Raw genomic sequence first — 26,778 nt, 5'->3', positions numbered from 1 at the left:
GCCGCTCCGGCGAGCCCCGTAGAGCGGTTCAATCGATAATCGAAGCGTGCGCACAAGTCGCCGCCGCTGCCGCCGCCGCCGCCGTACGTCGCCGTCGTGACCCACTTTCGCGGCGGTGAGATAAAATCCATAACGTACGCGCGCGAGTGTCCGTCAACGCTCAACGCTCTGACCTTTTTACTCCGCGGCCTCCGCGCGCGTCCCCACGTTCACCGTCCACGTCTGTTCGTAACCGCGGCGTTCGCACGCGTGCGCGCGCGACGGAAATTCGGCTGAGCGACGTACACTTCCGATATACGCGAGCGACGCGACCAGTCGATACTCCGTCCGATCGATGCCCGCGATATCGGCTCGCTTCACGATAGCGAACGGATTGTTCTTTCCAGCCCGCACCTTTTGTAGATTTCTTCAATTTTCCTCTTCCCTTCCCGCCTCTCCGGCAGTCTAATGTACATTGTACCTACAGGCGATTTTCCATCTACTTGGAGCGAATTATAGCTTTTCGAAGACGCTCGCGTTGATAGTTCCAATAACGATAAATCGAAAACTTGCAAAATGTCATCTTAATTTAAAGATAGATATTTAGTAAATTTAATTAATTAATTAATTAATTAAATTTATTTATTTTTCTCGTAATAATAATAATTTCTTACGAACATAGAAAGAAGTCGATGATTTTAATCATGTTCCAAGTATGATATATATTTTTATAAATTAAAAATTATATTTATGTCCAATTTAACGAATAGAATTTGGTTTAGATCTATTTCTTCCTTTTCTTCTGTCTTTCGATTCACTAATATCGACACGGAATTAATAGGAATCTATTTGCGTTACTGAATGAAAAATGTCCACGTGTACTCTTTTTTTCGTTTTTGAAGCTTCAACCGTGATGCGGTTGAAATGAACAGACCTACCGGCGGACGAGCGAGCGAGATTTTCAAAGTCACGAAATCGTCGCCATTATTTTACGAAAGTGAAAACCAGATCGTTTCCTTTTCCTGCGCAACAAGAAGAGAGAGAGAAAGCGAGCTCATTCTCGAAACAGTCGTATCGATTTGGTGGTTTAACTATATCTATTTTGGTCCCACTATGTATACTCTTTTATACCTTCTGCATCTAACAATAAGAAGTCCTGTTCTCTCCAACTGCTCCTTGCTCCATATGTTAATTATATGTATATTTATGATCTTTCATCTCTTTTACTTCCTTTGCATAATTAGCTTGAATTTGTTTATTTATGCAAGAGCTATAATGAGATACAATTAAAACGAACAGACCTTCGCCAGTATTCAAAGCAGAATTGTTATCCTGGAAGGGGACAGAAAGCACAATCCGAATATTTGATCGCGTTGGAAAGTCGATGTCGTATTTTGATCTTGATTTGTTCGAGATTTACATACGGAATGGGGACGGATATTTCGCGAAGATGCACATGCACACGCATTGTGTACGTATGTACATATAACATTACGTGTATGGTGCGAAGATATCGACTTATATTCAGCATCGTAGTTCTTAAATTTGCCGGATCGATAACTTAAAAATGGTCCCGTTCAATAGAACGCGACATTGGCTATCGTTATTGATCATTGACCTGTAAAGGCATTTGGTATGACGTCCACACTATATATATACGTAAATATATATATATATAGCGATCCTATGTTTCTCTAATTTTAAAATGAATAAACGTGTAACGGTGATAATTGTACACATTATTTATTTTTTATTTTTGTAATATTCGTTTATTCCGATTTGTTCAGGGCGGTTCAACTGTGATTGCCTCTAGCGAAAATAATCGATTTTAGCGCTGTACAACCAGTGACGAAATTTTTGATATTGTACGCCTTTTCTCATATTTCTCCTTAAAGCATATGAATAAAAAACCTGCAATTTTTAATTAATACACGGATGCTTATATACACATTCATTTTATTTATACTCTTTCCTTCTCCTGATTCTATCCTTCACTTATTGCCCGAATTCTCTTTGTCTTATATAAGAAAAGTCAACATAAATAATACATTTTTGCATAACAAGATATCGAAATTTTGCGTTAAGTTGTAGCGCACAAGATTAGTCGCGTTGCTTTTATGATGTCCATTTAAGACCGTGGCCTAGAATCTTCTATTGACTTCATAATCATTATATGAATAGAGAATAGAGCAACGTGTAGTAGGATTTACAGTATGAAGTCGCCAGTAGCGAAAGAAAATACAAGCAAGTTAAAAAAACAGCTAAAAAAGGCAACATTTGAAAAAGTAACCAGAAAGAGGCAAAGAGAGATAAAAAAATTATAAAAATAATATTCATAGTCCGATTTTATATTTAAAGACTGTATGGTATCTCGAGAACATGTTTAAGATCTTTCATGTCCATTTCTATCAATGCCGATTAACTTTAATCTCGGTTTTAATCTTAAAGTCGAAGTCGGATATTGACCTAAGGAGTGAGAGCGGTATTCATATAACTCGTTCTTATATTTAAGAACCTCTTAAGTACAATCTTAAGATGTTATAAATTAATCACAGAGCCGTATTAGCATCTCAAGACATTATTTAAGACATTACTTTGACAAATAAGAACAGACTATGAACATGAACCAGAGACTGCTCATTACCTATGTGTGGACAATTAACACAGAACCTTCCGTTCTTAGGTTGGTCCACCAATTAGGTTGGTCTAAGGGAAAAAGTCCAAGCACCAGTCGATATGAATGGCTCCGGTCAATTATTTCGGTTAGATGGAACGCTACAATAGCTTTAAGCTGTAAGAAATTGACCAATTACAGTCAAAGGTGAGGAGAATAATCGATTACGATTGGTCAATTTCTTATGGTTTAGGGTTTAAAATACCTATTGTAGACCGGGATTTATTCAACTTAAATATAGGCACAAATCATGTAACTTTCCTCTAGAGCAGAAAATAAAAGATTTAATATATAATTTAATATTTAATATATCTAATAATATTTATGGCAGTAATTATTGGGTTGTTTACAAAATTCAGGGGGATGCGATTTTTATTATAAAGAGGAAACTAAAAATAAGAGAACAATGAAATTTTAATATGTTTACAAGTAATCCCCATCGCGCTTGATGATTGATGACCTCTTCCTATCGCTTCGGTAGTCGCCGGACACTGCGGTAGAGGCCATCAGACATCCCTTTGTAAATATAGCTCCTTTAAGCTTCTGTTCGAACTCAATCTCTCTCAGCCTCTCAGAGCTCTTTTCAGAAGCCATAACAATCGTAGTCACATGAACTTATGTGATGAATACGGTGGGTATCACCATTGCCCAATTCCTTGCTGCCGCAAAAAGTCCTGAACTTTTGCTTTGTTCAGTCTGGCGTTATCATGTGCAATAGCATGGGACTCTTAATTTTTTTTAAACGCAGCCACTTGAGAATCTGGCCCTTCAAAATGGCCATGTACTACCTCTCTGCGTTGATCTCGTTCTTCTGAAAGATGTACCACCAAGTGATGTCGTCGATGTCGATGGCCAGCAGCAACATTCTTCTCTCTTCATACTTTGATTCGCGAGGAACCAAAGTTCCATCTAACGCTTATAGGCTTCGAGCAGTCAAGACCCTTGATCTTTACCCTTTTTAAACTCTTTTACTCTGTAGAGGTTGCCTCTCTTTGTCTCTCCTTTCCCTATAGAGTTCTTCTCTCTCTTCCCTCCTTTCGTTAATATTATTTTAGAGATAAAGCGAGATATTTGTTCTTCCTGGGTTTAAAGGAGATTTGAGAAGAATTTAGAAATATATGGAATATTAATATTATAGTTGTTGCGCGTTGTTGTATGAAGGTATGTGTGTGTGTGTGTGTGTGTGTGTGTGTGTGTGTGTGTGTGTGTGTGTATAGGTGAATAATGTCCATTTCTTGGCCTACTGCTGAAGCGGACTAGGTTCAAATATTTGAGTTTAGGTTGTGAGTTTAACGTACAAATAATGGGTTTAGTCGTTTAGGGTTTAAGGAATGGTTTTTCTAAAACATTTAAGAAAGTACGGAATAATGAATTAACAGTTGCACGCGTTAAGTTAAAAAAGTTGGTATGAGTGTGCCTAAAGCCCGTATCAGACTACGGATTAGGATTGAGATTGGATTGAAATTTAATCAATCAGAACAGAGAAAACTGATCTCAAGTTTAGTAAATTTTGCTCTGATTGGTCAAATTTCAATCCAATCCCAATCCCAATCCGTAGTCTGATACGGGCATAAGGTATATTGTAAACCAAGTCCATTTCTTGGCTTTTTGTAGCTGAAATTAAGGATGAGGTTCGGTTGCTTCATCGGGGGGAGTAGTGGGACGCGGGGGTTCTGGCAACAGCGCACTAGCGTTTGAAGTAGTGGGAATGAAGAGGATTGCTCTGATTGATCGCCGCGTGTATAGTGCGTGAAGCTGCTCACGATCGTGGCAGTCTAGCAGACGAAAAATCAAGCAATTTATGCTTTAATAATTAATTTTTTTACGAAATGTGCGGTAACCTTCCCCTTTCTTTCACTCATTTATTTGTAAATTATTAAGTTACATGTACATATTTTTTTTCCTTATCATTTGCATTTTTTCTTGCACTTATTTCATTCTGAAGGTGTGCAATATGTCATTTCCCATAAGAACCTATGTTAAAAGTACAGCCAGTTTCATGAAATTTTAATATGTTGTTCTGGAATGCAAAATAGAATTATGTGAATTTTTTGGGAATTTTTCACCGTCCCGTTTTGAAAAAAATCTACTCCAAAAATTGAAAAAGTACAATTTTTGAAGTAGATTTTTTTCAAAACGGGACGGTGAAAAATTCCCAAAAAATTCACATAATTCTATTTTGCATTCCAGAACAACATATTAAAATTTCATGAAACTGGCTGCATATTTTTGTAGTAACGGAACCTCCTTAAATAAATCTATCTATCTATCTAACGAAAGTTCGGACAACGTCTGAAGAGCACCAATTGGATCAGGCATGCCTTGATTATTGATATCAGCAATACCTGCAATAACAGCAATACCAGCAGGACCTGGTGCATTACAAGCCGCACCCTTTTTGGAATCTACGAAAAGAATAGAATGTCACTGAAATAACATACGAGATCTAATATAAAAATAAAACTGACTTTTTTGAAAAAAAGGATACTGGACAGGGAAACTAAACTTCAAAATTTTGCAGATAAATAAGGTAAAATATCTTTAAAAAATAGAGTACGAATAATAATAAGATTAATAATTTAATGAATCATTAAGCAACTAGAACAAATAGTTTCTTGTTTTTTTAAAGCAGCAAACAAATACACTTTCAATTATTTCACGATTATTTAATTTGTATTTAACAGAATAAATGGACTTGGTTAGATGGCGCATGTGTGAATGGTAGCGGTGAAAGTGCGTTGTGCGATTTTAGCTTTGTTTCTGGGTTTAAAGATTAGTATGTGGCAAGTAGGGATAATGGAAAGATAGGGAGTAAGGCCCAGTTCAACAGTGGCCAGTTAGCTTAACTAGTAGTTAACTTTCACTCTCTGTCTCTTTCTAACCTCAAAGGTTAGAAAGAGACGAAGAGTGAAAGTTAACTACTAGTTAAGCTAACTGGCCACTGTTGAACTGGGCCTAAGTAGGGGATGCGATGAGAATGAAGGGAGATAGTAGGATGCAAGTAGAGAAAAGTAGTATAGAAGTGTTTGTGGAGAACGTGGTAGGATGAGGTTATGGTGACGATTCAGATAGGCGGTAAGAGGTGGTAAAGGTAATGTAGGTAAAGTAGGGAAGGTTTCGACCGATGATTGTAAAGAAGATTGTATGATATGTGATTAACTAAGGAGCCTTCGGTCGTAAATTAAGCATAGGTTAAGAAGATAGTTAAAGGGTTGACAGGTTGAACTCAGAACACAGGTAAATTTTAGATTGGGAAAATTAGATTGGGAAATATAGGATCAAGAATAAGAAGAGGAAGAAGAGGTAAGGGGAAGAAAACAGAGAAGAGGACAAGAGGTAGGTGAAAAAGCGCTGTTATAGAAGAGGTTATACGAAACAAGGAAGGATTAAATGTGGAGAGGATTATCGAAGAATGACGAAGAAGAAAGAAGAAAAAAGTAGTCGTAAAAGTAAAAGCTCTAGAGTCACGGGTTAATGGAAATGAAAAGAAGGAAGGAGAAATAAAGCTAGGACACAAGGATTGGCGGGTCCAGAGGAGTTCCAGGAAAGAAAAGTAAAAGAAGAAAAGAAGATAAGTAACTGAGGAAGGGTTAAGCCAATGATGAAGAAGAGAGAAGATGAAAAGAAGAAAGGTGAAGGAAAGCTATTGGCATATTCCTGAAACAAGGATTGGCGAAACTGATCTGCGTTGTAGGAAAGGAAAGGTAAAAGAAGATGGAAATAGGAAAAGGAGTAAACGAGGACACAAGGCTTGGTGAGAGAAGGAGAAGAAGAAGAGGAAGGAAATGTGGAAGGAGAAAAATGAGAGGTATAAACGTTACAGTTTAAGAAAGGACGCAGCAGTTTTCTGGAATTTTTAGAATATTTGAATGGCACGGATGCGAACCCAGGTATATTAGTTATGCAACGGCAGATACGAGGTACGAGAAGATAACCAGAGAACGCGCGCGCGGAGGAAATAAAGGTTGCTCCGGAGGGAACGAGAGAAGAAGGGCTAGGAGGCAATTTATTAGGAGTGGAGAGGTGCAGCGCTGAGGAATTTGGCAAATAAGGAAGAGGAATGGAGCGATTCGAGGGTACAGAAGTTTTTTGAGTTAAATTAGGAATGAATTCAAAAAATCAGGAAGATTAGGAAGATAATACATTGGAAGAGAAAAGAAGAGGAGGGAGGGGCATACAGGGAGGTGTGATGAGTTCGGTAGGGCATGGGGACATAGGAAAGTATTAGTTAGAAAGCAGGAGATTTGTTATTAGTCAAGTTTATTATATGTATGTAGGTGTATGTAAATATTTGAGTGTAGTAAGGGAAGATAGGAGTTTAAGGGGTATATGATAGGTTATGGAGTATAAGGTTTATAGAGAAGGCATTGATTTAGAATAAGTTTCAGGATGCAAGGAATGTTATTTTAGAGACAAAGCGAGATGGAATATTAGTTGTTATGCGTTGTTGCAGGAAGGTATGTGTGTGTGTATAGGTGAATAATGTTCGTTTCTTGGCCTATGCTGAAGCGGACTAGGTTCAAATGAGTTTAGGTTGTGAGTTTAACGTGCAATTAATAGGTGCGCAAGGTAAGGATGGATGAGTGTGGATAAGATGAATTGTAAACCAAGTCCCTTCCTGGCATGTAAAGCTGAAGTAATAAAACTAGCATTTAACAAAATAAATTACAGTGTCTTGTTGACAAGATTTATAAACTACATTTAATTTGATATGCAATGTTAACGTAATAAGAGTTTGTCATTATTTTTATAAATCTCATATTATAATGTAATAAGAAATTAATATAATATATAAGACATATATATCAAACATTACTCATGTCTCTGATATGAAGAATTAATCTGGCAACAAAACCCAAGTATTCTTCCTGCAAGAAAAAAAAAATAGATTAGTAATATTGAAAGGTTTGCATTCACATATAAAAATATGTGATAAAAATATAAAAATTACTAAAGATATATGACTCAATAATTTAAATTTAAATAAAATAACTACAAATATATGTAATACATATATTACTGTGCCACTTAATAGATTTTGTTTTTTCTAACTAATTTTTTTTATTAACTATGTTTACACAGCAATTTATAATCCAGTTTAATAACTACCATATAATGCCATATATTATTTGATCAAAAATGTTTCTTCTTTAATCATAATGATTATTTAATATGAGCCTTTTTTGATACTTAAATTACAACTTTCAGTATATATATACATATACTGAATTATATATATATATATATATATATATATATGTACTAGCTGGTTACCCGGGCTTCGCCCCGGAGGACATATGTAATAAGACACGCAAATAGTCCTCTTTCTCTCTCTCTCTCTCTCTCCCTCCCTCCCTCTCTAAAATGCTATAAATTGAAAAATATTACTTTTTTATCGACTGAAATTCAATTCCGTCGTATACAATTCTTTGAGATTCACTCAATTATTTCCTTAAAAAATTGGAAAAATTTTGTAACCGATTTCCAAAAAGATACCGGTTCCCAAAAAGATCGGTAACGAAAAACTATACAGTTTATAACACTCCCCGGGAAATTCTACCCCTATTTTATATGCAATTCTTTAAAATTCATTCAATTATTTCCCGAAAACTTAAAAAAACCGGTTTCCAAAAAATTAGTAACAAAAAACTATACACATAGTATCACTCCCCGGAAAATTCTACCCCTATTTCACATACTTTTGGTAAAAATTTGATCTGTAATTCTTTGAGATTCAGTGAATTATTTCCCGAAAAATTAGAAAAATTAGAAAAACCGGTTTCCAGAAAATCGGCAACAAAAAACCATACACATAGTGGCACTCCCCGGAAAATTCTACCCCTATTTCATATATTTATGGTAAAAATTCGGTTCAGGGGTTTGGGCTAGGCGTTGATGAGTGAGTCAGTGAGTCAGTCAGTCAGTCAGGACATCTTCCTTTATATATATAGATATACATATATATATATTATTCAGAAACATTCTATGTTAAAACATATGTTTAGAGTTGTCAGAGATGTCGAAAAAGATGTTTAGAGTATCAAAATCCTATTTAAATAATTGTTATAATTAAAAGAAGAAAAATTTTGGATTAAATAGTATACAGTAGTCATTAAACTGGATTATAAGCCTCTGTATATATATAGGTAGTCATTATTCATCTTTCCTCAATTCAACATCTAATTATATATCTTTCTCCAACATCTAATTATATATTTTACTTTAAGTTCAGTAAGTATAAAGCAATGTACATATTTCACTCTTAAATCCAGAAAGTATAACACAATGCAACTGCAAAGAACGAAATATATTCTTAGCATTCTAGATAATTCTAGACATACCTTAATCTTAGCTTTTTGGAAGACGTGATTCTCCATTTCCATGCTATTTTTTGTTGTGGGCATGCCAGACACTTGTATCGCTTCGTCACTGTCAATAAAATATTTGCTAGTGTATATCAAATAAAAAATTAGAATTATTCCTTTGATTGTACTATGCACATATTTTATAAAACAGGAAAAAAAGAAAAATTTTAGAAAAAATTCACATAAAAAGATAAAGCAATAAAAAAAACAAAGGTAATCAAAGAACAATTAAAAGTAAATTTATTATTGACACGCACATAAATATTTCGTGTCAAGAAACAAAATAAATATATATTCACATAAATAATATACGGGATGTACGGGATATATGGGACGTAAAAAATAAATTTATGTAACAATTTCAGAGGATATTATTCTTTAAATAATAATTGAACTTTAAATAATAATTGAACTTTTAATAATGCCAATTTATGATATAAGACAATGTTCTCGCTTTATAACCGACGCAAATTTACTTACATTTTCGCGACTACGCTCTGTCGAAAATGTTGCGTTTTCCACGAATCGTCTGTAGCCATGACTTCGGTTAAATTATTTAAAAGCACAATTAAATAAAACTCGAAAACGATATCAAAAATATACAACAATAATATGCCGTACAACAGATACCACGTTCGACTTGGTTTGAGACGCACACCATATAACGAAAGGGCTCAGACACAATGAGAAAAATAAGGAATAAGATAAAGGAATAAGGGTGGAGTCCCATGGAGCGGATTACGTGCAAGCGAAACGAGCGGATCACCAATCACGGGATCATTCTGATAGAACTCTTTCAAAGATTCCGTCGAAACGGTCCTGTGATTGGTGATCCGCTCGTTCCGCTTCCGCGTAATCCGGTCCATGGGACTCCACCCTAAGGAATAAGGGAAATGTCGCATCTCACTTCAGTACATGTACATTAAGGCTGATTTATAGAGGCCGTAACCGTTCATTTAATGCTGGGTCTACAATGGGAGTCGCAAAGTCGTAAGTCGCAAAAATTGACCAATCACAGTCGATTATTCTCCTCAAATTCGTTTGTGATTGGTCAATTCTTGCGACTCACGACTTTGCGACTCGCATTGTAGACCCAGCATAAGCCGTAATTTTTAAGAAATTGACCAATCACATACTACGTTTACGCGAGTGTTACTTCTGTGGTAACTTACGATAATTCCTTTGCATAAACGGGATTTTGTAGTAACTTACGATAATTTACTCCGCGTAAATTATTCCTTTTCCTCTATGACTGCGGCAGGAGACACGGTGGAGACCTCTGTCGGGTTGGCTTAGCTGCGACTCGCTGCGAGTCCGTATTTTATTTATTATAAATTTTTAAGAGCAAAAATGCAAAATCGGGCTCTTTAGCGCCCTGCATTATTATATAAAGAGTATATAAAAAAAAATTCACGAATCTATGTAACTTATTTTATGAGAAATCTTGTTATTACGAATCCGTAATTCGTAATAACAAGTTTTCTCATAAAATAAGTTACATATACTACGTTTACGCGAGCGTTACTTCTGTAGTAACTTACGATAAATCACTCGTTTACGCGAAGTAAATTATCGTAAGTTACTACAAAATCCCGTTTACGCGAAGAAAAATCCTGTTTACGCGAAGGAATTATCGTAAGTTACTACAGAAGTAATGCTAGGTCTACAATGCGAGTCGCAAAGTCGTGAGTCGCAAGAATTGACCAATCACAATCGAATTTGAGGAGAATAATCGACTGTGATTGGTCAATTCTTACGACTCACGACTTTGCGACTCCCATTGTAGAACCAGCTTAAAGCTCGCGTAAACGTAGTAAGACCCGATCTATAATGGATGTTTTAAGTCGTAAGTCGTAAGAATTGGCCAATCACAGTTCATTATTCTGCTGGGTCTACAATGCGAGTCGCAAAGTCGTGAGTCGCAAGAATTGACCAATCACAGTCGATTATTCTCCTCAAATTCGACTGTGATTGGTCAATTCTTGCGACTCACGACTTTGCGACTCGCATTGTAGATCCAGCATTATGCTAATGCTAAGACTCCATAGACGCGGAAACGCCGTGCGGCAGAGTGCGTTGACCAATCAGAAGGCTGCCGCAAGTCGCCTCCGGCAAAATCAAAATTTGTTGATTGGTCAACGCACTCTGCCGCACGGCGTTGCCGCGTCTATGGAGTCTTAGCATAAAGCCCCTTGCACAATGCCAGGCAACAGGCAATAGGAACAGGAAATAACCAAAAAATCGTTAATTACAACCTAAAAAATTCGAATGCTATGATTGGTTGGCAACAGGCAATAGGCACAGAATTTCCAACGTGACGGAAACTCTGTGCCTATTGCCTGTGTCACTGGTCTAGTTTCCACCGAAGTCGTTAATTCGCGCCTAGTGCGGCGTAGAACTAAATTTAAGTCGATGGAAACGTGACTGACTGCGCCTCGAGGCGAGGCGAGTCACGTTTCCATCGACTTAAATTTGGTTCTACGCCGCACTAGGAGCGAATTAACGACTTCGGTGGAAACTAGACCACTGTTTATTCTGCATTTATACATGATTTCTGATTTCTATTCCCTGTTCCTATTGCCTGTTGCCTGGCATTGTGCAAGGGGCTTTATATAAGGCAACCAAATGAACGGAACGGATCGACGGAAATCTAGTAAATTTTGTCTTCCGCGCTTCCGCGTTTCCGCGTTTCCGCGCTCCATGTACTGGCACCCTGGCGCTAGTGGCGCTACGGCGCTACCGTCTCTCTCCGTCTATCTCCGCGAGATCCAGCAGCATCGGGCGCGCACGGACGACGACGATCGACGACGACTACGTAGCTGTATGGGGGCGCGATCAGTGTTGGTATTTTCTTACGGTGCGAATCCAAAATGTCAGACATCGATAAATGGATAGAGATCGCGAAAGAATGCAAATACTTGCCCGAGAATGATCTCAAGGTAAATAGCGCGATGCGTGCCGGTCGGCGCGTTTCCCGCACGATAACGGTCGCGCGATCACACGAGCGCCGATCAGGTTACTCGCTTACTGCACCCTATGCGTTTTTCGCCTCTCCCTGATATATAATCACGTTAACTTTTACCATTACCGACAGAAACTCTGTGACTTGGTATGTGATTTATTGCTGGAGGAGTCCAACATCCAGCCTGTGTCCACTCCGGTGACGGTATGCGGCGATATTCACGGTCAGGTGAGTCCCGGATGTGCCCTCTAACCTCAAAGTCGGAGCATCGTTGCCCACCGCTACGGGATCGACGTAAAGTTTTAGCGGATTTTAATCTTCCGAATTAGCGTTGCAACAATATTAGTCTTCCATTATCTATTGCCTCACAACTTTTCGATTTTAATGTTCTGTAGCTGTATAGTTATTTGTACACAATCGTGATATTAATATACATCAGATTGTTCATGTTTTTGTGCTGTTACAGTTCTATGATTTAGAGGAACTGTTTCGCAACGGTGGCCCCGTGCCAGATACAAATTACATATTCCTGGGAGATTTTGTCGATCGGGGCTACTATAGCTTAGAAACGTTTACTCGTCTGCTCACACTTAAAGCTAAATGGTCCGACAGGATAACGTTACTACGTGGTAATCACGAATCTAGACAAATCACGCACGTTTATGGATTTTACGGTAAGTGCGCAATGATATTTTCTTTTCTGAATCTATTTTACATTTGCGTATAACAAAGCTTTGATTTCATTGTTTTCGTCATTGTTTGTTCTAGATGAATGCCAAAACAAGTACGGCAATGCTAATGCGTGGAAGTACTGTTGTAGGGTATTTGACTTGCTCACAGTTGCTGCCGTAAGTATTTGTATAAAAGATTTTTTAAAAATTGTAACTCCACTTTTGATTACGCTCGAATAAAATTCTGTTTTAGTTAATTGATGAACAGGTTCTTTGTGTACACGGTGGATTGTCTCCAGCTATTAGAACACTAGATCAAATTAGAACGATTGAAAGGAATCAAGAGATTCCACACAAAGGTATTAATTGCATAAAGTGATATGTCATTGCAAAAGTTACATAATAATAAAAGTTACATGACTGGATATTTACTGTTATACAATTTATATTGTACAATAATAATAAAATATCGTTGCTTAATTACCATATTACAGGTGCTTTCTGTGATTTGGTCTGGTCCGATCCAGAAGATGTAGAAACATGGACAGTAAGTCCGCGTGGTGCAGGCTGGTTGTTTGGCAGCAAAGTGACTTACATGTTCATGGAAGTGAATGATCTAAAACTCATCTGTAGGGCGCACCAATTAGTTCAGGAAGGTATGTCTTTGCTCAAATATTTCTGTCGCAGATTTTTTTAAATATCTCGGAAGTATGTATTGATGACGGATATTTTTATCTTGCAGGTTATAGGTACATGTTTAATGACAAACTCGTCACAGTGTGGTCGGCCCCAAATTATTGTTATCGATGTGGTAACATAGCTAGTATCATGCAGTTCACGACAGTGGATCAGAGATCACCCGTGCTGTTCCAGGCAGTGCCTGATTCCGAGAGAGTAATCCCACCTCTAACGCCCACTCCGTACTTTTTGTGATCTATCTTAGTGGCTCATCTATACGGATGCGGAAGAGAAATGTCTGTGTCTAGACTCTACGGAATCACATGATTTGATTGGCCGGATCCAGGCTGGTACCATGACGGACCCACACATTCATGAGAATATATCACTGATTATACATATTACTCTAGAAAATTTTGATTCCCTTAAAAGAAATTGTTTGATGCGTTCTACGATCAAAGTATGATACTTGGAGAGGACTGAATTGTCGTGTGATTGCTCTTATTCAGGGAATGTTCTTTAGATTTTTTAAGAACTTTATCAGGTTTTACATGTTGTAAAGCTAACTTTTATATATCTACATAGTATCTGCCATTGCATCAGCCTGATTTTTGTAGCTCGAGAAAAAAAAAGAAAACGATATTTTGCATCAGAGCAAATGTGAACATTCTGTGGTCTAGACGCTTTTGCTGTCTACTATGTACATTCTGTAGAGCATTCATATCTCAGAGCAGCATTCTGGACCTCAATGTTCAAAAGACTAAGAGCTTTTAAATAATTTATGAGCGCGAATAACGCAAATAGTCCAGTGCTGTGTGTGAATATAAAAAGAAAAGAAAAGAAAAGAAATATCACGTTTAAACATTCCGGCAAAAAGTACACTCTCTGAGTACAGTGAATGCTTCTCTGACATTACAATCGTTGTGCGTAGAATTCAGGTTTATTAAAGCGTGAGCATATATAGTACTGTTAAGGTCTTCCTGAACATATAAATGATCTGTTGCTGGTTTAGGTACTGTGTGTGCTGCGTGCCGTTCTTTTTTCTTCTAAATGCGCAATCGGTGTTCTTAGCAAGAATCGTAAATTCGGCTCTTTTTCGCCGAAGTACAAATAGCGTGTAGCAGTAGCCAAAGTTTTCCTGCTTAGGTAAGGAAATCCGATAGCGGGATCGTTATAGCATCTGTAGAGAGTTGTCTTATTATTTTTATGCACATGACATTTTTTTACGCTTAATTTTAAGAAATTCCGAGCTCAAATATTGTCTTTAAACTACCTTGACACACATTGATGTTCTTTTCAAGAAAGATATCCACCGTTCGTTCGTCACACACTTCTCTTCTATATATATATATATATACACACACATATATATATATATATATATATATATATATATATATATATAGATATATATGTACAAAGCAATATTTTCAAATACTATAGCATCCTCCGAATCTTTGTACAATTTCCAATATCGTATGCCAAATCGCTGTCGTATTGAATAATCGTAATTAGCTAATTGTCATAAGTTCATTAATGTAGGGAGCAACTTGAAAAGAAAAAAAACCGAGACCCTTAGCAATGTGCCTCTAAATTAATAAGCGTTTGTGTAATATAATGATACGATATTGATATGACATAATTAATGGAAATGCACCGGCCATTGCGTATCATAAGCCTGAATTCTGACCATCGATTTTTGCTAGCTCACGATAATTCCTAACCGATCACAGACCCGACAAATACGGCATTGGCATTGTGGCACAGGCTGTCAAGTTGAGACTACTCTATTTTGAATTTTGTGATATAGACCGAAGGAGGCGTGTGCAATGGTCATGTCGATGTTTATAACGACTCTCCTTGTCGCACCATTCGAAGAGGTGTTTTGCGAAGACCCGTTATTCCAAGAAATGTAATAAACTTTTGAACAGTGCCTTCAGAACTATAACACGACGGTCTACTAGAAGTATAAATGCTTTCTTACTGACAGATAATCGATAGACGAACTAACATAAGGACGAAGAATCATACAAATATCAGAGCTTAACGGAGAATGTGTATGAGGAAATTTTTTATCATCTTTTCTTTTTATTCTATTTCATAAGCCTTCCGCTATTGTTTTGGAACGAGCCTTTGCTTTTTCGCGAAACTTTTCTACGATATTTACGTTTTACGATTTTACTACCTTTTAGGTCTACTCTTACAATTTTACATCACGCGCGCGCGGTATATTCTCTATTTGTACTACATTTATTATAACGTACAATTACAATTGCGCGATACTTTACGCGAGTAATGTATTACATTAGGTAGAGAGGAGCGCATCTAGAACGAATCGGGACACGGAGCTTGCGTTACAAACTCGACTCGCTACATTTGCAGCCTCCGAGTCGTGAAACGGTTTCGCAACGACGGGAATGCCCTACGTGCGGTACGGATATCATTAGAAATCCTTAAAAAAAAAAGAAAAGAAGTATTAGCCTCTGTATCTATTGGGGTGTTCGCGGCGTTTCGTTTACCAGAATGCCTCTGTCTGTGATCGCTTTAATCTTATCGAAGTGTCCAAGCGCTTGCGGCGACTCGATATTAATAATCGGTAAGCTCGCGAGAGAGAGAACAAATAAAGACAATTTGCAAGATAAAAATAAAATAACGAAGACTAATTTAGCTTAATGTGCTCCGTGCGGGAGCTTGAACACTGCGCATAATCCTTAAAGATCTCACAGGTAGACACCATTTTAAAACGATCATCATGTACCTTGAAAGTATAGACTTTGTTATGTTAATGTAATGAAGAACGTCTGTAATAAAAATGCGCAAAAAATCGCACTTGATCGCATTGTCAATAATATTCCCGGTGTGCGTGCGTGTGTGTGTGTTGTTTGTGTGGTGTATTGTGATAGCGAGAATAAGTACAAATCCTTAAGAATGAGATAAGGAACAGCGTGCGGGAGAAGGGGTACATGACATGATTAAACGGCGCATGAGTTTTTTTTTATTAATCTTTAATCAGTTTATTTACTCGTAATAATATTATTTTCATCATATATATATATAATAATTCTATTTACTCCTTACTATTTATATATATATATATATATTTATATATAATAATATAGTGTATTTATGTTCAATATGTATAATATATTATCTACATTTATAATCCCTATGAAAGGCATCTCCAAACAGACTTCAGATTTACTTCTTTTTTTTTCTTTAAATATCTTATTTATTCATAAAAATACAGGGGGGCTCACGCGCCATGCGTGAAATTCGGCCTGCTTTGCCCGAAACCGAAAGCTCTCGATTAAAACTACCGAATTATGATAAATGATGTATTTGTTGGCTCTGGTGAAATTATAAATTCCTCTTTCAGTTACACACGCGCATCTAACTGTCCACGATAATTTTCGAACCAACTTTATGAACTACAGTATGTTAACTTTACATACTGTGACTTATAACTCGTATTATATTCTAGATCATTTAGAAATCACAATCTCGTAGTTAAACTCGAACAGCAACAAATGCAATGACTGACTTTCGTTGTTGATATGCACGAAATTTTTTCATGCGACAAAGAAACCGACGTCGAATTCAAAAGAGAAGAAAGTCGTGTCGAAATTGATTGATATTATAATTAACTGATCCTAATTTCGTCGAGTAACACAGTTTTATCAATGTATCGAAATCAGCGATCTTCATCAGTCTTTTAATTACTCGTATCGCGTATTAAAAAGTCGATTAAATATACATATAAAACATTGCGAGGTGCTCGTTCAGGGCTGCGTTCGGAAACGTCACCCGGGTACACACGGGTATACTCCCTTCTCCTTCTAACTCGCTGAGATAGAAAGAGAAGGGAGTATACTCGTGTGCACTCGGGTGACGTTTCCGAACGCAGCCCTAACAAGACAGACTTGCATGATATTTCGTTTAAAGCAGAGACGGGACATTAACAATTCATTCACAATTTTTTAAACGAATATAACGCATAACGTAATTGACTTTTATCAACGCGTTTCTCGCTGCGTCACAGAAAAAAATGTCTCAACAGCGAGGCGCACGATATATCGAGAAAATTTATATAATGGACGTCGACATCGCGAAGGGCGATACTCGGTTTCCGGCAGAACGGCGATTCACGCAATGGCGCCGAAATCTCAATTACAAAAGGAATATAATCGAAGATAAACGAGATAATAAAAACGTACTTCTTCCTAAACGTAGGTAGAAATATGGTAACTTTTGACTCACTCATTGAAAAAGTATCTCTCTTTCTCTCTCATTCACACATACGCACATACTTTTTTTCTCTCTCTCTCTCTCTCTCTCATCAATCCGGCGTTTCGTGCTTTCCTTCCCTACCGTCGTTTCTGGGTTAAACGTTTGTATTTCTTCTCGTGCCTCTCTTTCGATGTAATCGCAGCAAGGGGCGCCGCGCGCCGATTTCTTTATTCCGGTCAAGAGGAAGCGAAAGAAGATACGTGTGCAACATGTACATTTTCCATACGAAAAGAGGGGAAAGAATTAAAAAAACAAAATTACGTAAATAAATATATAACTATCGAATAAAATTATATTTACGATGGTTGCAAGAACTTGAGCGTCGGCAAGTTAATTAAAAATGCAGGAAGGCACTAGAATCGTGTAGCACCAGGACTGACGTGATCTACATTAAACAGCGACAGATTTGTCAATGAGAGTGAATTCGCGACATCGTATAGTTTTCGGCTATGAAGTAAATCGATTGAAAAAGACAATATTTTCCGGAGATTTATTATACGTCGTCCAAAGAATTTTTAGTACGAGTGGCCTTAGAAGTACGCTATTGTGAAGTTATACTTTTAGCGTTGAGTAATGCACACATTCTCGTCGTTGAGACGTTCGCTATTTAAAATGCGCGTGCTAAATTTGTTTCCTATATTACTAGCAAATGCGAGATAAAAATGGATCAAGAAATGCGAGAGAAATTGTTGCGCACACACGTTTTCGTTCGCTACCCCGTGATCCTCGCGGGAGCATCCATGGCGGCGCCGCTTGCGGCTGTCGCGAGCACAAGTATTCAACACGGAATTATACAAAGACAGGACTAGTACTTTCAACATATTTATATTATTAAATCTTTCGTACAATATGTACACAAAGTTGAACCCACAAACGAGAGGCGCGCACTGGTTTTTCGCGTTTTTTCCCTCACATTTTTTTTCTTTTTTCGTTAGATTTCTCTTTTTTTTCTTATCTTTCTTTTGCTCGATAGACTCTCACTCGCACTTAAATATTAAAGGGTTGGGCATGATAATACTCTTTGTAGTATAATGCCCTAAGTCTTGCTGATCCAACGCTTTAGCTCTCCCGTAAGCAGCTGCTGTACTCCCAGACATCGATGCTGTGTTGCACACTTTTTTAAAATAAAATATAGATACAGTATGTCTCCTGGAACGGTCGTCGCTTCTTTTGTCCCCGATTCTCTGATACTTGATCCTTTCAAAGAAATACCTTTTTGAAATTCTATCTCTTATACATATACATTTTCAAACTTTTTTACTCGCAAATATTTCATTTTAATTAAATATTTTCAGGGCTAAATTTTCCGAATTATATAATATTTTTATAATTAAAATTATCTGAGAATTAAATAAGCTCGTTTTACTTATTTCATCTTTATGTGATTGTTTCGCCGAAATTATTGAATAAAATTAATTATTAAAGAAAATAATTAAAAAATGTAGAAAAATAGATTCTGCCAAACTCAGAGAATTCGCGAACAAAAGGAGCAGCACCAATCCATGGAAATCTTGTAAAAAATATATAATATACATACATATAATATATAAATATTATATTATACATATTTTATTATATGTATATTTTATTATATGTAGGTATATTATATGTATATTTATATATGTAGATTATATACATGTATAAAATCTACAAGAAATTGAACCTTTAGAATTCGAAATTCTTTTTTCTTGCGATCGACGACGATACTCTGCCACTCATATACCTATACGTATACAATATACTAACAATAAATTAAACGGTACGAACAAAAAATTGACAAGAAGTATTCAACGATTTTATGAGCTAATGATAATAAGAGGAGAGACAATAAAAATCGAAAAAAATAGAAAATGAGACAAAAGGTAAAGCAAGTAATATATTGCTTTCATATGTATATCTTTACGTTCATATTGTAAAAGGCTAGCTCGACGATAAGTTTGCCAATAGAAAAGAAAATATGTTAAATCAATTCTATACTTTGTTAATGATATGTATCTTAAATTATCAAAAAATATGGATAATTATAGCAGCGAGTTTATATAATTATACATATTTCGGGTAATCGAAAAATATGTAGTGTCGCATCAACTGGTTGCTATTGACCCATTAGACGTTTTCTAATAATGAAGATACTACTGAATGTCGTTAACAAAGTACAGAATATCCTTATATTGATCTTTTTAGTTGCATTTTTTATATTCTATACATGCAATTTTCTTATTTCTTTCTCCAAAACTTGAATGCACATGTAACTTCCTTTAAAATGTAAAAAGTAAATGTAGCTACAAAAAAGCTAGATCTACTTTTTGTTACTGCTACGAAATTGGAAATCTATGCAAATTCACTTCCGAAGAAAGATAAAGTATCGATTAGAGCGGCAGTGCTCATCCTGTAATGCCCGATTCTTCAATCAGATGAAGCTAACCGATATGTCGAGCGAATCGATCATAAGCGAGATGTTCCGTCTTGTCCCAACGGTCGCAAGATGAATTTTAGCGAAGCTTATCACGCGCACGCGATTGTCCAATTGAATACAGAGAGACAAGCGTACCACGATGTCCGGGGAATACAGGAACCGTTACACCTAACGTTCCTTAACGTCAAATAATGTACAACGTTTACTGTATAAAGTATCTCATCGTTTAGTTAAGTCTTATAGTATGGACAAGTATCCCTAGGCGAATAGGCCCAAGGTCTGTGTTGTAGTTCGTGTTGAGTTCTGGAACGTGCGGCCCGCGGCCACGGGTGCGATTGAAGGAATAGGAAGATGGGGAAAAAAATATAATATCGATTATCACAATTAATGTCCGTTATAAAAGTGATTACGAAACAAGAACTGCGAAGTCGCTTTATTCTTAATGCAAATGAACGTAATGTCATTAATATTTTAAAGCATGATTACCACTAACTGTATATTTGCATGTCAACATTGCTTCTAAAGATATATATATTGATGTTAATTCTGAAGACAATTCAAATATAGATTTAGCGACAATCGTAAACTTATATCACACTGTATATTCTAATCAATGAGTCAACTACAGTTTCTAAGTCATGATTATAGAAAGAAGTATCTCAGATATTAAATTTTAGTTATCAGCTCGATTTAGATTGATTTCTTCATCGTTATTTATAATTATGCTTCAATTGTTACTCAGTTTTAGGCTTCAGCTTTAAAAAAAAGTCTAGACAACAATTAGAAATAAATTAATCAATCCAGGAAATCGGTTTTAAGGAATATTTCTTTGTGCGAGGTTTGTATAGGATTGCAAGGAAGTCAAGAAGAAAATGCATGAAAACTTTAACTTCTTAGAGAATGAAGATTGCACCTTCTAAATCGTCATCCGTGGCCACGAGCTTGTCAGGCGATTAGAGCGTGTTTACGATATCTTCTATGGAGAGGCAAGATGAAACAATCACGTCAGCAGAACGTGCGCGGAATAATACATTACATGCGTATACAAGGAGCAATATCTTCCAAGACACGAACAACATTTCGACTGGCGTCAACCGCCGATTTTCTTTACTCTTTCTGCAATTTCTCACAAATAATTGAGCTAGGAGCGACTGGTATCCTAGTTTCGCGAGGTCGATTGTCACAATCGGTCCACGTGAGCACACACGTGATACGTACGTATTTATCTTATTTGGTAAAAAAAAGGGAAAGGCAAGGAACGATTTTTTTATACAACTGATGTATAATTGTTTGAACAGTAACTCTGAATGTGTTTCGCGAAACTCCCTCGCGACACTAGGATACGAGTACTAATGCAGCGTTTCGTTTTTTTTATATATACACGTTCCGCTTATTTCCTTTTCGTCGTAATACTATGAAAATATCGCTCCAGCGAGGAATAACATGAGAGAACTCTCCGCTCTTCGTATTTTAGTCGCGATTATCGGAGAAACAAACGACGCGTGTGCATCGGACGATACGATTTTCCATTTCTTACTTTGACATTGTATATATTTATAGTAATAATCTAATAAAAATGCGAAGGAGAAATGCCATATATGTCTCATATATTAAAAGTTAAAATAGAAAACTCATCAGCGAATATAAAAGCAATATAAAATCTCATATAAAAAATTATCAAAACAATCTAAAAATTTATCCTATAATATCTTATACCAAAAGTCCGTTTTTGCAAAAGTATTATATACATTATACGTCTGTAATATTTTTAACATTAATTCTGCTCATTACTTCTATAAGGCAGGCCACTACTCCGTATGCTAAAATTTTTGTAAGTAATAATAAAAAGAATTACTATGTAAATCGACTAGAATTCAACCAACAAATAATTAAAAAATTCCATTTATACAACGATAAAATTATTCCATTTATACAACATTAAAATTTTTATTACTAACAAAATAGAGACTCTAAACATCTGTATAACTCGATTAATAATTCTCACGTTTTTTCACTTTTTTAAAATTATAATTTCATTTGTTAATAATAACGAAACTTTTTCATGGATTTATAGATTTTGTTCTCATGAGCCTTAATTAAAAGCTTCAGTCGTCTTTGTGAAAACCACTCTATTTTACAGCTAGTACATTAAAATAAGTAGAAAGTTGGCGTAAATGATCTTCAAAAGTTACAAATGGAAGGTCGCGGATCGTCCGAAGAACACGCGATGTGAGCGAGAAATCCTACGACTGATGATTGATACGTGTGTTTGCGCGGTAAAAGTCGCGTCGAAGGCATAAATGAATTTAATGAACGGCATTATAATAGAGTAAGAGTCTTTTGCACGCTTGGACCGTTGCTTGCGGAGTGTTGAATGGCGACAATGATGACGACGGCGGGGGCAGCGACGACGACGACGACGACGACAATGATGACGAAGACTCGATGTTGACCGTCGTGAAATATACGTACGTAGCAAATACTCGCATCCGAATGCATATGGTGAGATACGAACGTGAAACACCGAAGTTCTTACGTACAGTTTCGTTTCCTCGCGACTCCCCTTCTCGCGGCCACGTTATCCGGACATCGATCAGCGAACCTCGCCACCTTTCGTTTCTTCAGCCTCGAATTTCACGCGGATCTTGTCCAATCGAATCTCGTTGTTTCGACAGATTCGAGGTGAAAGTCTGCACTTTTCACCTTTCCACTCTTTCTGGCGGATAGAATTTTACGTGATCGATATCCCGAGGGCTTGTAACGTACCCCTGCCGATGGTGTGCGGGTATAATACCAGTGGTAGCGCGAGAGAAGAGTGCCAGTAACTACGATAGTATCACACTCTTTACGTACGTCGTTAGCGTTTCGCACGTGGTTGCGAACACCTAATCGCGAGGAGAAGATCACGTGTCGGTACGTCGCGGCGAAGTTTGTGGCAGGTATTTAAAAGATATATATGTATAAACGGGCGCGCGCGCGCGTGCGTGTATATGGACGCGTGTTGATAAAATTTAATCGTAGCTTGTGATGATACCATGTTGAGCTACGAGGTGACGAGAAACCCATCGTCGATCATCGGTCGGTCGATCGATCTGGACTATTGATCCTTCAGTCAGTCGTTTCGTGGTGTCTGCTGCTGTTTTACATCTTTTTTTCTTTCTTCTTAGCTTCGAGAGCGGTAGTAGTAGAAAGTGGCGGTAATAGTAGCAGTAGCAGTAGTAGTAGTAGTAGTAGTAGTAATAGTAGTAGGTGGCCTACGGTGAGCGGTACGTAACGAGAGTCTTATTTTATCGATCGGATTATGCAATGTGAACACACAATGACGTAGTTGCGCGGTACGTGTTTGCGTACAGAAATATATTATTATAGTCTTTTAGTTTCGATAAAAAAGTTCAGTTCCCACCTCGATTGATTGTCCATCTCGAGGTGGCGCGCTTTCTTTCTCTCCCTCCCTTTCTCTCCCTCACTCACTCTCGCTCTCTCTCGCTCCTCTAACTTTTATATATGGGTATATATGTAATATATATTATAGTATATATAATATATATTATATATATACTCTTTCTTTAATATTTTATTTAAAATCGTTCCTCCTTCTCTGTTTTCTATCTTCCTATGTTGCTGTCCTGACGTGGTTACTTTCTATCGTCCACTTGTGTTCTTTTCGTTTCTTTTCGCTCGAACGATTCCTCCTCTCCGTCCTCCTTCGTTTGTACAACGCAACGAACACACACATTTATATTATTTATAGTATTTATATGTATATATATATATTTATATATATACTTTTATATATTTATTATACATACGCAAACAAAGCCTTTCCCCATTCGGTTTGAGTCGTCTCTTTTTCTCTCTCACTGGACTCTTTCTATTTTTCTGTTCATTTGTTGCTTGCCGGTTTGTTCGGTTCTTTTACTTTTTTCTGTGTATATATTTATAACGTATGTATAGTATGTATATAGGTATTCAGCTTCGTTTATCGTCACTTTGTTTATTTACTATCTTTGAATTGCTGAGTTCAATAGGAAAGGAACGTAGAACATTTTACTCTCGAGTAGTAAAGTCGCCGCCGATTGTACCTGTAATTCAACAAGCAAACGGATTCTCTACTTAAACGGAGCCATTTAATAATTGTTGTATTCTGCGCGGAGCGAAAACAATTCGAATCAAAATTACTAGTTTTAACTGGAAAATAATAAATGCTTTTTAAACCAAATCTAGACCAAGCGAATAAATACGAATTTACATCATTGAAGCAAATTGTTTATTCGCGTTCGATCGCTTGGTCTGAATTCAGATTCGATCGAATGTTCAATAATTGCAGTTACGTATTAATCATAAATATTTTAATCTATTCGCTTTGAAGACGTTTCTCGCATTCGGCATATTTACTTTTTTTCTTTGGACTTACTTCGGGCAACCTGACAAGAAGATCATGAAATCGACTTGGCTGCTGAGGAGCGCTGTGCTCGACAAAACTTCGCAGACAGCTCATGTACCGTTCTTGTATCTGTTCTAATTCCAAAGTACTTCCTCGTGCTAAGAAAGACAAGCGAGATCAGTTGAAACGTGTGTTTGATACATTCCAGAAATTCGAGGGTGTCGATTCTTTATAATTGCAACTGATGGAATGTTCTATATATTCTGACTTGCTTTCTAATTCCTTTAACAATAGTAACAAAGTTGGGTTTTAACTATATATTGGATGACGAGAATCCATGAAAGAAACGTTTAATTAAAATCCTTTTAAATAAAAAAAGTCTACGTTAGAGCCTACTCGTGGGAAAATGTGCATGCGTGCACGAACGTCTTTAGAAAGTATCTCGAACTTACATTTCGTGTCTCCAATTGCAGCGTTGGGGAAGAAGATAAGTTTATATTATTACATATCTCTCGTATATCACGTAATACTGAGGAACTCGACGCGATAATGACAGAGATGCGGAACGGCAGATTCAGTAAAAATAACTTACCTTGTGAGAGCATAGTGATTACTTTTAGACAGACATATTCCTCCATTCGTAGCCTCACCCGCCTGAACATTAGCGTGACATACGTGATTTTTTCCACCATGAGCCCTACATCTTGCCGCAATTGGTCCATGGTTATCGGCCGACCCATCATGCTGGTTAGGCACCTTTGCAACGTATACATGTTGTTCGTTACCTATAGTTGTGAAGATTGTTTGTTAGAATGGGTCCATAAACATATTCGTTGTATATATAAATTTTAAAAACATATATTATTAGAAAGATATCTAAAGATAATATTAATAAATATTAATAATAATACCATTACTAATTACATTAAAAATTATGTTATGCAGATGACGATACTAAAGAATATTTTATCGTCATGTTGTATAGATTGCATTATTTAACAAAATATCCATGTAAAAATAATAAAAATAATAGGTTCTTTTACAGAATCCTTAAATTCTTTTTTGAGAATTAACGAAATTGAAAAAAGGTGATAAAATTATTGTTATAACTTCTACAAGACAGGTGTCGGGTAGCATTGTAGGGAAAAAAATTCTGTAGTATTACGTGATGTGTACGTTTATAAATTATTGTAAAACGTAATTACTTCTTGCATAAAGTCTGCACCCGTCCCATCAGTAGCGACATTCGTTAACCTGTGCTGACCATGCATCGCTTGATAGGCAGATGTAGTCAGCACAAGAAGTTCATGCCACTTGTGGGTGAGCAGCCTCGTGTGAACTTCGACCGGCAGCTCAAGGTAAAACGGTAACCTTTTGGTCCACTGCACCAACTTGTACACTATGCTGTCTCCTATCTGACACAGCTTGTCACTTAAGTCTGAATTATGGTCCAGCAGCTCGTCCAAGTTCTGTAAAGTGTAATGCCAATGGTTCGTATACAAATCTTGGAGCGCGATAGGATTGTGTGGGAATCAACTACCATTAAATTTTTTAATTAAATAATATTTGAATCAAACGGATCAGTTTAGAGAAATAAATTATTCACCGATTAAGTACTTATGGTTGTTTATGGAAATAAACGTTGAACCAATTAAATCATTTTTGTTAATTGAGCTTGCATATTGCACATTCGAAAAATATACATTCTTTTGTGGGAAAATTATATTAATATGTGCTATTACCTTGAAATTAAACAATTATGTATGTTTTACCGTAAAAAGACATATGGCATTTACATACCCTCAATGTGGCGATATCTTGGAACTCGTCGCAGTCTATAAGGGTTTGAATCATGTGTAAGGTTGCGTCCAGAGGAAATACTCGATCCCTCGAACTGCTTACTGCATTGTCTAGCCTTTGTCGTAAATGCACCACCTTAAACACACATCATTAATACATAAAATCTATCTACGTGATTCTTTTAAGTCAAGATAATGCATTATTTGCATTTTTAAAATTGCATTTTATGCATCTAAATTGTTGATTAAAGCTAGTAGTTCTCTCAGATGTTGTATATATTATATCGTTTGCTGTGCTATCTGGATCAATTTTTATCAGTTATATTATTTCGCGCCGGGATTTCAATCTCGTTTACGCGGCCTTGAAACTTTTTCACAATGCGGAAAAGTTATTCTGAGGAGATCCGCGCGTTAATTACGATTCCGCCGGCATTTCCTCTCGTTGTGCGCGCAATCCGAGTTCGGTGGCCGCGCATCCAACCGGTAGATTCAGCCTTTCACTGACCTTTCGGACCTCGAAACATTTCCTCGGGGTCGGGCACAGAGCGCACGCGAGCGCGACA

At 36.8% G+C, this 26,778-nt stretch overlaps 3 protein-coding genes and 1 long non-coding RNA gene across 11 annotated transcripts in view; 2 read left to right on the top strand and 2 right to left on the bottom strand.

The window, feature by feature from the left end:
- Positions 1-4,485: 4,485 nt before the first annotated feature.
- Positions 4,486-9,779, bottom strand: LOC139773726 (mediator of RNA polymerase II transcription subunit 15-like). 4 transcript variants are annotated; one of them, XM_071708411.1, is made up of 6 exons: positions 9,640-9,779; positions 9,499-9,559; positions 8,995-9,100; positions 7,470-7,521; positions 4,999-5,058; positions 4,486-4,673 (listed from the first exon to the last, which is right to left on the bottom strand). In XM_071708411.1, the coding sequence occupies exons 1-6, from the start codon at positions 9,746-9,748 to the stop codon at positions 4,651-4,653; spliced, it is 411 nt and encodes a 136-aa protein (XP_071564512.1). In that variant the 5' UTR covers positions 9,749-9,779; the 3' UTR covers positions 4,486-4,650. The 4 variants fall into 4 exon arrangements, with proteins under 4 accessions (XP_071564512.1, XP_071564510.1, XP_071564511.1 ...); XM_071708409.1 differs by lacking the exon at positions 4,486-4,673 and having other exon boundaries at positions 4,736-5,058; positions 9,640-9,772; XM_071708410.1 differs by lacking the exon at positions 4,486-4,673 and having other exon boundaries at positions 4,760-5,058; positions 8,995-9,082; positions 9,640-9,768.
- On the top strand, positions 5,345-7,318 carry LOC139773727 (uncharacterized). The gene is made up of 2 exons (XR_011718411.1): positions 5,345-5,469; positions 5,614-7,318. It is a non-coding gene; the product is annotated as an uncharacterized lncRNA (long non-coding RNA).
- Positions 9,780-11,760: 1,981 nt separating the features above from the next.
- Ppv (Protein phosphatase V) lies at positions 11,761-16,158 on the top strand. The gene is made up of 7 exons (XM_071708408.1): positions 11,761-11,957; positions 12,113-12,208; positions 12,447-12,654; positions 12,749-12,828; positions 12,905-13,010; positions 13,146-13,307; positions 13,394-16,158. The coding sequence occupies exons 1-7, from the start codon at positions 11,889-11,891 to the stop codon at positions 13,582-13,584; spliced, it is 912 nt and encodes a 303-aa protein (XP_071564509.1). The 5' UTR covers positions 11,761-11,888; the 3' UTR covers positions 13,585-16,158.
- A 368-nt stretch (positions 16,159-16,526) lies between these two features.
- The window catches only part of Hr4 (Hormone receptor 4), a 68,371-nt gene continuing 58,119 nt past the window's right edge, over positions 16,527-26,778 (bottom strand). For all 5 annotated transcript variants that reach the window (XM_071708404.1, XM_071708407.1, XM_071708405.1 and 2 more), the window contains 5 exons: positions 26,217-26,351; positions 25,622-25,885; positions 25,009-25,201; positions 24,447-24,574; positions 16,527-24,114 (listed from right to left, as the gene is read on the bottom strand). In XM_071708404.1, coding sequence (XP_071564505.1) covers positions 24,034-24,114; positions 24,447-24,574; positions 25,009-25,201; positions 25,622-25,885; positions 26,217-26,351 — 801 coding nt within the window. In that variant the 3' untranslated portion in view covers positions 16,527-24,033. The remainder of the gene's footprint in view (positions 24,115-24,446; positions 24,575-25,008; positions 25,202-25,621; positions 25,886-26,216; positions 26,352-26,778) is intronic.

This window comes from Temnothorax nylanderi, unplaced genomic scaffold, assembly GCF_030848795.1.
Source record: "Temnothorax nylanderi isolate EJ_2023f unplaced genomic scaffold, tnyl_v1.0 TNYL_tig0067_pilon, whole genome shotgun sequence".
Classification (NCBI taxonomy): domain Eukaryota; kingdom Metazoa; phylum Arthropoda; class Insecta; order Hymenoptera; family Formicidae; genus Temnothorax; species Temnothorax nylanderi.
This window is presented reverse-complemented; position numbering and strand designations above follow the sequence as displayed.

What these genes read in the sequence shown, in the direction of transcription:
- LOC139773726 (XM_071708409.1), bottom strand. Translation starts at nt 9,748, where the DNA reads ATGGGACTCCACCCTTATTCCTTTATCTTATTCCTTATTTTTCTCATT. An exon ending in CAGAGCGTAGTCGCGAAAAT is followed by an intron (nt 9,101 to 9,498) that starts GTAAGTAAATTT and finishes GATATACACTAG; the next exon opens with CAAATATTTTATTGACAGTG. An exon ending in TCCAAAAAGCTAAGATTAAG is followed by an intron (nt 7,522 to 8,994) that starts GTATGTCTAGAA and finishes TTTTTCTTGCAG; the next exon opens with GAAGAATACTTGGGTTTTGT.
- Ppv (XM_071708408.1), top strand. Translation starts at nt 11,889, where the DNA reads ATGTCAGACATCGATAAATGGATAGAGATCGCGAAAGAATGCAAATAC. An exon ending in TGCCCGAGAATGATCTCAAG is followed by an intron (nt 11,958 to 12,112) that starts GTAAATAGCGCG and finishes CATTACCGACAG; the next exon opens with AAACTCTGTGACTTGGTATG. An exon ending in TCAAGAGATTCCACACAAAG is followed by an intron (nt 13,011 to 13,145) that starts GTATTAATTGCA and finishes ACCATATTACAG; the next exon opens with GTGCTTTCTGTGATTTGGTC.